The sequence below is a fragment of the Lepus europaeus genome, chromosome 17 (assembly GCF_033115175.1).
Source record: "Lepus europaeus isolate LE1 chromosome 17, mLepTim1.pri, whole genome shotgun sequence".
Taxonomy (NCBI): Eukaryota; Metazoa; Chordata; class Mammalia; order Lagomorpha; family Leporidae; genus Lepus; species Lepus europaeus.
The window spans coordinates 31477455-31486744 of NC_084843.1; the positions used below are offsets into that span (position 1 = coordinate 31477455).

The following is a 9290-nucleotide window of genomic DNA, read 5'->3' on the forward strand; positions in this document are numbered from 1 at the left end:
CGGGGCGGGCGGCCTCAGATTGGCTGGGCCCAGCGGCGAGGCCAGGGCTGGAGCCCAAGGTGGGAGGCGCCAGGATTGGGCGCCCGGCGCAGAGCGCCGGCTGCCACCCACTTAGACAACCTCAGCTGCAGCTGCCGAGGCGCACGGGGCCGGGGGCGCACGCTGGGGCACCTGGGGGCGCGGGGCACCAGGCGTCGGTGTCTGCGGGGCGCGCTCCGGGACAACGTAACCATGCGGGCGGCGGCGGGGGGCGCGCAGGCGGCCGCGCTGGCGCTGCTTCTGGGCGCACTGCACGGGACGCCGGCGAGCGGCGAGGAGTACGACTACTACGGCTGGCAGGCCGAGCCGCTGCACGGCCGCTCCTACTCCAAGCCGCCGCAGTGCCTCGACATCCCCGCCGACCTGCCGCTCTGCCACACCGTGGGCTACAAACGCATGCGGCTGCCCAACCTGCTGGAGCACGAGAGCCTGGCCGAGGTGAAGCAGCAGGCGAGCAGCTGGCTGCCGCTGCTGGCCAAGCGCTGCCACTCGGACACGCAGGTCTTCCTGTGCTCGCTCTTCGCGCCCGTCTGCCTCGACCGCCCCATCTACCCGTGCCGCTCGCTGTGCGAGGCTGTGCGCGCCGGCTGCGCGCCGCTCATGGAGGCCTACGGCTTCCCCTGGCCCGAGATGCTGCACTGCCACAAGTTCCCCCTGGACAACGACCTCTGCATCGCCGTGCAGTTCGGGCACCTGCCCGCCACCGCGCCTCCAGGTAGCGCCGTCGCCGCCGCCCCCGCGCGCTCCTGAACCCTGGACAGAGGCCGCTCCCCAAAGCCCGCCAGCTTGGCGAGCACCCCCCTAAGTCCCAATCTGCCTCCCCACCACCCCCTCCACACACACACATGCAGGCACGCAGCCCTGCCCAGCCCTGCTCCCTGAGAACTGGCCCCTGCAGCCTTCCCGCCTTCCCATGGGCTGCCAGGCTAGGACCCCCCCCACAACACCAACAGTTCGCAGAGGCTCTCCCCAGCTGGCTCTGCTCCTTTGAGCACTCCCGGCCACAGTGCGCACTTTCCCTAGCGGCTGAATCCCTGGGTGTCCCCACGCTGTCCACCTACTCCTGGGCTCACCTCCGCAACCCAGAAACGCTCAGGGTCGCTAAACAGTCCCTTCCATCTGGACTCCAGGGCACTAAGACAAGCACCACCCGGACCCGGGAGAGGAAGGAGGGGAGGGAAGGGATGGAGCCAAGGGGAGCGGACCTCAGTGCTCATATTTTGTACCTGGAATCCTAACTCCTGAACCCTCTTCCCAAGTTCCTCGTGAAAGCCTTTTGCCTGGCAGGGTAAGGAAGGGTAGACCAGCCCAGTGGTGGCCTAACAGGTCCCCCTGAGGTGGGCTGCTCCTCCAACTCCTCTGAGCCTCCCTTTCGCCATCCTTAAAGCAGGCAGCAAACCCAGACTCATGGAACCAATGAGATGTGAGTCCTGCCTCCAGTATCCCCGGTCCCATTACTTTGATCTCTTCCCTGCTCTCAGCCTCTCCATCTGTGCTGGTCCACAGAGCTCTGCCCCTTCCTCTGCCACCTGCCAAACTCCTCCAGGCCCACCTCGGCACCTAGAGCCCCAGTCAAAAGGATAAATGGCAGTGCCTGGTTGGTTACCACCAGAGAGGCAGAGATTCCAGAGGGGCAGCGCCTTACCTACACGCTGCCCTGTCCTGTGGGCTCCTGTGCTGGGAGTGTTGAGAATACGTGGGAGAGGGAGCCAGTGGTCACAGGTTAGTCACAGTCCCCAGCCGGGACCCTTGCCAGGTGCCTTCTCTAGTGTTTTTGAGCCCAGACATTAACAGCCTGGTGGGCCCAGAAACCCCAGGCCCAGAATCCCACCCGGGCCTCCCTCTGCCCTCCTTCACCTTCTCTGAGCTCCCTCGAACACTAAGCTACCTGCCAGAAAAGGCACTCCTCCATTTACCACAGTTCCAGCCCAGCCAGCTTCACTCAAGTGCGTGTACACACACGCACGCACACACCCCGGACCCTACAAACATCGCCACCCTAGCCCTGGACTGGGAGTGACAAGTCCTGCCTCCAAAGCTAGCATCTCACTGGCTTTGCAGACTTGGGTGACCACTGTGAACCTCAGCCCCTTCTTCTCTAATAGGAAGAATCCCGACGTCACAGGCGGAGGACTGGGTGCACATCGTGGCTACCAGTACTGGGGTCGCGGGGCAGTAACTGTGCCCACCTGACAGCTCTGTCCCTGCACAGTCTCCGGGGATTAGGAAGCAAGTGTTGGTGTTAGTGCTGTCACCCCACTGCTTGGTGAGGAAGTGGAGGTCAGTGGAGGAGCCGCCCCCGCGTGGCTCCTGGACACCAATCTCCTCACCGCCTCCCCCGCCCCGCCCCTCCTTGTCTCTTCAGTGACCAAGATCTGTGCGCAGTGCGAGATGGAGCACAGTGCCGACGGCCTCATGGAGCAGATGTGCTCCAGTGACTTCGGTGAGTTGAGGCCCAACGGCCATTCCCTGATGCCACTCCAGCCCCTCTCCCTTGACCCACATCCAGCACCGTGAATCCTGACAGACCCCTTATAGAATCTGATGGCCAAAAACTCTCCCAAGAGTCACACACCCATTTCTGCATATCTCAGTGGCTTCAGAAGCCCTCAAGGCCACAGTCCCTGAGCCTCCCAAACCGCTCCGGCCAGGGCTCCCGCAGCACTCCTCGGCACTGTCCACAGAGGGACTCCTGTAGCTGGTCTCTGGGGGGTGCGGGCTTGGCCCAGAGGTGGAGGAGACGGCAGGAGGGAGGAAGGGCTCCAAATGGAAGCAAAGCCCTCCACCAAGTATCCAGTGCACTTGTCCCCACTGCTCCCCCTGTCTAGTCAGGGCCTGGCTCACGCGTGGACCCATGTCCTGTGTATGACCTTTGCCAAATCAGTTCCCTGTTTTGTATCTTGGCCCCTGTCTATAAAAGAGACAAGCGTGAAGTCCTGACTTCACAGGAGTCTTTTAAGTTGCTGGTCTGTTTGGAAAGAAACTGCATATGCAAGTGTAAGAGAACAAAAGAGATTTTAAGAGAATTTCCTTTCCTGAGTGGGCAAAGTCACTCTGTGGCTTCTCCCTGAAGAAGGGAGAGACCAGCCGAGGGGCTCTCCACACCCCCAAGCCCAGGGCTCCTGATCCCCGGCTATCCAAGGCTCTCAGCAGCCACTCCAAGGTGACTTGGACACCTGCCTTCATCCACCTCCCTCACATTCCTAATGTCCCACACACATACTGTGACCCACAGAAACACACCACACACACACACTCCCCGTCACTGCACAGTCACACACACACACACACAACCTACCCCCTCCCCACAGTGGTCAAAATGCGCATCAAGGAGATCAAGCTAGAGAACGGGGACCGCAAGCTGATCGGAGCCCAGAAAAAGAAGAAGCTGCTGAAGCCAGGGCCTCTGAAGCGCAAGGACACCAAGAGGCTGGTGCTGCACATGAAGAATGGCGCGGGCTGCCCCTGCCCACAGCTGGACAGCCTGGCAGGCAGCTTCCTTGTCATGGGCCGCAAGGTGGACGGACAGCTGCTGCTCATGGCCGTCTACCGCTGGGACAAGAAGAATAAGGAGATGAAGTTCGCTGTCAAATTCATGTTCTCCTACCCCTGCTCCCTCTACTACCCCTTCTTCTACGGGGCCGCGGAGCCTCACTGAAGGGCGCTCCTCCGGTCCCCCCAGCCAGCTGCGCCTTGCCCTCTTGTCCCCGCCCCCACACTCAGGTGCCCGGCCCTGCTGGAGGGTGGCTTCATGCCAAGCCCCAGGGACGGCCTCCTTGATGGAGGGCTCCTGGATCCCCGGGGTTCTTGGGCTTCCTGTCTTAAGAGCTGCCCTTTCTTGTGTGCAGGAACCCCCAGGGTCTCAGAAAGTAGGGAGAGGGAGAAAAGGTGAAAGGACCCAGAGCAGCTGAGGTGGCTTCCAGTGTAGAGGTGGAGTCAGCTCCCCCATACTGGTGAAGGGGCGTCGTCTTAGAGAAGCTGTCATTATTAGGCTGAGCTACCCCAAAATGTGTCCTCATTGCCACCCCCAAAGAAAAGGAGTTAGGGTCTTGATGCCCTCCAGCCACACAACCCTGCCCTCCCATTAGCAAACTCCCCTACCCCAAAGCCAAGAGAGCTCCCTGCAGGACTGCAGAGCGGCCCAGCCTGGCCTCTGTACAGATGCCTCCCACAGGCTAGCTGCCCGGGGTCACAGCTCAGCTCCACACCCGCCTCTGACCCTGTGGTAAGTTACTGCTTCAGCTCTGAGGCCATAGGTACCAGATAACTGATACTGGTAGGGCTCGGCTCTCAATCTTTTAAGTTTTTAATTAAATCAAAGAAAACAACGGTTTGGACCAGGTGATTTTCTTTTTCTGCAGAGGTGGGGGAAAGGGAGATTCAGGACAGGCTTCTAGAAAGAGCCCACTGCCTGTCCACATAGACCTATGCAGAACACCTGTTCCTATAGAATCCTTGAGAGCACATGATGAAGGCCACCCTCTCCTACCAAGAGCTGGGGATGGAAATGACCATCCTTTTGCCTCTGAGAAAGGACAGAGGTGCCGAGTCCCCGCCTGCACCAGCGGTCATAAGCCTCCCAGGGCCCTGCAGCATCTCCCTCTTGTGGAGTCAGGAAGGCTGGCCAGGGAACTGAAGAGCTGAGGCCCAGGAGGTGCCACTCCTTCCCTCCAGCTTTCAGACGTCCTGGACAACAGTCCTGACCCTCAAGCAGTGTGGGCTGAAGCCAGTGCTGCCCTACACACAGGCCCCGAACCAGCAGCCTGAGCACCTCCTGGGAGCTGGTCAGGGTCTCAGGGTGCACCTGGACCTGCTGTTATCAGGATCTGCATTTAACACATACACATTAGGCCATCTGGGGCTTTTACAAAATGCTGGCCACACACTAATGCAATTAAATCAGAACCTCTTTGGGCACCCAGAAATCAGTGTTTTCAGATGTTCCCTGATGTGCGGCCAGGGTCACTGAGGCAGGGAGAGACAGGGCTGAGGGGGTCTCCGTGGAAACCCGCATGTCAGCTGCCTCTGGCCCTTCTGATCACAGCACAGAGGTGGATGGGGCAGGGAGGCAAGAGGCCACGGCCCTCAAGTGGCCAGCACTTGAAAAGGGCGGTGCCAGGATGGTGCTCCCTTCAGGGGTCTGTCAGACATGCTGAGGGACAGGGCAAGTGAGCCCAGAGCAGGGGGTAGGGCGCCCCAAGGCTTTCCTACCAGTGGGAGGGGCTGGGGTGCCAGGTCCCAGTAAGCCTGCTTCTGTTGAGGCAAGAAAAACCTGGACTTCCATGACTATTCCATGACTCAGGAGTGCGTCATCTCCAAAAACGCCAGAAGCCCGGACTCTGTCATGGGGCCAGAGTCTCGCCAACAGGTGGTCCCACAGCCCACCCATAAATCCCCGGGCAGACAGGTGGCCTCGCCACAGTCAGGAGCAGCAGAGACCTGTTTGTTTCTTCTCCCCCGAAGGGAAAGCCACTGCCACCCACCCTGGCCCAAACACAGCCCAGCTTCCCCTGGCTCCCTGAATCCGCCCCTTGTCTCCCAGCCTCCCACCCTGACCAAATATTGACGGACACTTCTATGGTCAACCAGGACCAGGGGTGATTTTTCCACTGAGCACACAGGGCTGGGGCCACGGCTGGCTGAAGTACAATACTGACCTCTGTCAGGTGCTGGCAGAGACAGAGTGGCGTGGGGGAAAGGGGCTCCCTTAGCCCACCCCATGATATCCGGTAAGGTACTCCTCACAAATGGGGTCTCCGCACAGCCACGCTGCCCTCCAGCATCTCCTGCCAGACCCCACCACCACAAATCTCTTTTCCAGGACCAGCGATCCTCCCAAAGATGAGGGAAGCCCTGCAAGGCCCTCCCTCCCCCTCCCCTTCCCCCTCCTTCCCTTCCCAGTGCACTACCCACCCTAGCCAACCAGGAGCCACTGCTCAGTCTCTGTGCCGGCGACCACCAACCACAGACATAAACCCCAAGTAAGAGTGGGAACCTCTCCGTGCCAGAGGTCTGGAGGTGGACAAGTGGGAGGTCCGTGTCCCGACCCCTCTTGCCAGCTTTTGTTTTGGGTTACAGAGGGTGCTCCCCCTCCTACCTTCACCACATTCCAGGAGGCTCCCGGGAAAGGCTAAGAGCAAAACCCACTTGTCAGCTGCCTCTGGCCCTTTTGATCAGGAAAACAGTAATTTCCCACCCAGTCCCACCTGGTAGATTTCCATGTCTAGCTCACTGGCCAGAACGAAGTCACATGGCAGCGAGCACAGGAAGTCAAGTTTTTCAGCTGGGTACAAAATCCAAGTTCTACGAGAACAGAAAGGGTTTGGGGGCAGGCAGCCCAATACTCAGGGTTGGGGTGGGCAGAGGAAGCACAGCTCACCTGCCTTCCAGTCCCAGCCCTCAGTGACTGAGTGACACCACCCAGCTACAAAGCAGAATGACAAAGTCTACTTTCCCACAGCTCAGCAGTGTGAGTTGGGAATCAGTGCATAACATTTAGAAGATATTCATTAAGTGGCATTTTATCTTTTTATTAACCAAAAGCTATGACCCAGCAGTGCCTGCACAAAGTAGGTCCTCAGCAAAATTCTTGACTCACAAGTCAACTAACACCACTGGCACGTTGACAGGGAAAGAGAGCAGCACCTTATCCAAAAGCCAGAAACATTTCTTTCAGAAGGGAGCCAGATGGCACTGGCATTGTGGTGTAGCAGATAAAGCTGCTGCCTGTGATGTTGGTATCCTATACAGGTGCCAGTTTATGTCCCAGCTGCTCCATTTCTGATCCAGATCCCTTCCAATGGCCTGAGAAAAGTAGAAGATGGCCCAAGTGCTTGGGCCCCTACCACTCACATGAGAGACCCATGAGGAGAAGCTCCTGACTCCAGCCTGGCCCAGCCCTGGCCATTACAGCCACTGGGGAGTGAAGCAGCAGATGAAACACCTGTCTCTCTCTGTAGCTCTTCCAAATAAATCAATCAATCTTTGGGTTGGGGGCACAAGAATCTACATTTGGGATTCCCACATGGTGTGAGCTGATACTGGGGAGAAGACACACAATACAGGTAGTCAGTACTGTCCAGGCCATGCTGGGTGGCAGGCATTATTCAGAGCACTTTCCCAATAGCCCTTGAGGCGGAGGCATTTTCATGATGGTGGCTGAGGCCCAGAGAAGTTAAGAACTTGCCGGAGGTCAGAGTTCACAATGGTGCTAGCAGCTGACCTCATGCTCTTAACCACTACACCACTGGCTGCAGGGGCAAGGCCCAGGCCTATGGGTCGGGCAGCCATGCCTCTGCCAACATGCATCTCTGGAAGATTTCTGGGAGCCCTGCTCTAGTCCCCTTCCAAGGACTCTGAGAGAGACAGGGGAGCTGGTGGCTTTTCTCCCAATTCCCAGAGACCGCGCACCCCCGACTCCTCCTCCACTCAGCCCGCCAGCTCTAGCTTGTCTGGTCCCCACAAAGGAGGCTCACATCCCACAACTGTTTAGTCGGCTGTAATCCTGGCTAAAGTTCACTCCCGGGGAAATCTAACCCCGGGGGTGAGGGTGGCGGTGGGGGCTGCTTCTGGAATGCATGTGGCTGGACCCAGCACCCAGCCCGGGCAGCCAACACCGCTGGGGCATGAGGCAAGAGGGCGGCCAGGGGAATCCGGAATCCCCAGCCCCCAGCTGTGCCAGAGAATGGAATGTGCTGCTCTGGGGTGCTGCAGGAACCCAGCCAGAACAGGAGGTGGGGTGGCTGGGAGCTGGGGGAGTCAGGGAGAGCTCCTGGCACAAGGCTGCCTCTGTTCTCCTGGCCTGGGGATGGAGGGAGGGGAGCAGGGAGGTTGTCGAAGTGGCCAGCGCCTGCAGCCAGAGGAAACCAGGCAGCACAGAGGGGATGACAGGCAGGGCCACTGGGCTCATCCCAAGGTTTCCCTTACGCAGTCTCCACTTGTGGTACAACTCACACACTGGCTCCCTGGCTTCATCACTATGCTAGGTTCCTGAGCCCTCCCACACCTCCCTCTACTCACGGGTTAACTGGACCTAATCTGGGGGGCTGTCAGGAGGTGGGAATGGGAATGCATCAGATGCTGCCTGGCCTCAGTGCTCCAGCAACCATGGTCTCACTATTAGCCCAAGGGCCCCCAACTGTAGGAGACACTGGGCCTGGACCTTTGAGGGGGCGCCTCCAAGGTTCCAGAGACAAAGGGAAGCTGGAACTTCATCTGACACAAACCCTGAGGACCCCAGGAATCACTGCCAGCTCAAGGTCTGCCAAGGGCTTACTGGAGGCTGCTCCACACACAAGCCATCCAGAAAGGACACACGGACTCTGGTCCCAGGCAGACTATGGGCGCTGGAAGCCCAGGCCTGTCCCGACCAGCCCCAGAGTCATACAGAACCTGGCCACCCAGCCCTCCCCTGGGTCTTGAGAACAGACTCTGCAACCTATCCAACTCTACAAGGGACAGGGTACCCCCCAGGCCAGCCCGTGTGCCAGTCCTGTCCTGGCTGGTAAGCCACCAGCTGAGAAGCAGGGCTTCATGCTGCCCGCCCCAGTTACAGCTCGCTCCCAGACAGCTCAAGCAGGCTAGGAGGCTGCTGACTGGAGGAGGAGGGTGGAAGCGGTGCCAGTGACTCCTGGTACAGTCAGTGTTTCACCATCATCAGGCATTGGTTCATTTTCCAAAAATAAAATGATACTGCCCCTGCATTTTCAAACCACACTCCTGCTTCTCGCTGATGCTCCTCTCCAACAAGCTCAAGTTCTTCCCTGCTTGACACAACGAACCCCTGCAGTAAGGCAGCCAGGGCAGAGCTGTGTGTCTGCCCGAAGGCCGTCAGGAGCTTGTTTCTTGGGCACCTATGGTGTGCCGGGTGCTGTGCTCTACCTGGATGATCTCACTGAATCCTCACAGCAGCCCCAGAAAGCACTGCCACGCCCTTTTACAGATAAGGAAAGCCACACAGAAAGACCCCCAGGCAGCCCACAAGGCAAAGCAGGGCCATGCATCGGTGTAGCTGCTGGGGAGCACAGTGCCTGCCTCATGGGGCCGCAGCGAACACCAAAGGAGAGGTGCACCAGTGCTGGCCAGCGTCAGCCCAGAGCTGGCTTTCCACTGCCTGGCTCAGCAAATCCACTTTCCTGCAGCCTCTAGGCTTCCTCGGAGCTGACCCTGTATGGCTTTCTTGGAAGGATTTGCTAAGATCTTTCTTCTAAAGCCTGCACTGTTTAACACGTACCAACCTCAGCCCTCACAGT

At 58.9% G+C, this 9290-nt stretch overlaps 1 protein-coding gene across 1 annotated transcript; it reads left to right on the forward strand.

Annotated features, from left to right (window-relative positions):
* The first annotated feature begins 231 nt into the window (after nucleotides 1-231).
* SFRP5 (secreted frizzled related protein 5) lies at nucleotides 232-3731 on the forward strand. The gene is made up of 3 exons (XM_062214486.1): nucleotides 232-754; nucleotides 2405-2482; nucleotides 3351-3731. Exons 1-3 carry the CDS (start codon nucleotides 232-234, stop codon nucleotides 3695-3697), a joined length of 948 nt encoding a protein of 315 aa, XP_062070470.1. The 3' UTR covers nucleotides 3698-3731.
* Nucleotides 3732-9290: the final 5559 nt, after the last annotated feature.

Bases quoted from the DNA above. Each gene is read 5' to 3' on its own strand.
- SFRP5 (XM_062214486.1), top strand. From the start codon at position 232: ATGCGGGCGGCGGCGGGGGGCGCGCAGGCGGCCGCGCTGGCGCTGCTT. The intron at 755-2,404 runs GTAGCGCCGTCG...TTGTCTCTTCAG, and splicing joins GCCCGCCACCGCGCCTCCAG to TGACCAAGATCTGTGCGCAG. The intron at 2,483-3,350 runs GTGAGTTGAGGC...CCCTCCCCACAG, and splicing joins GATGTGCTCCAGTGACTTCG to TGGTCAAAATGCGCATCAAG.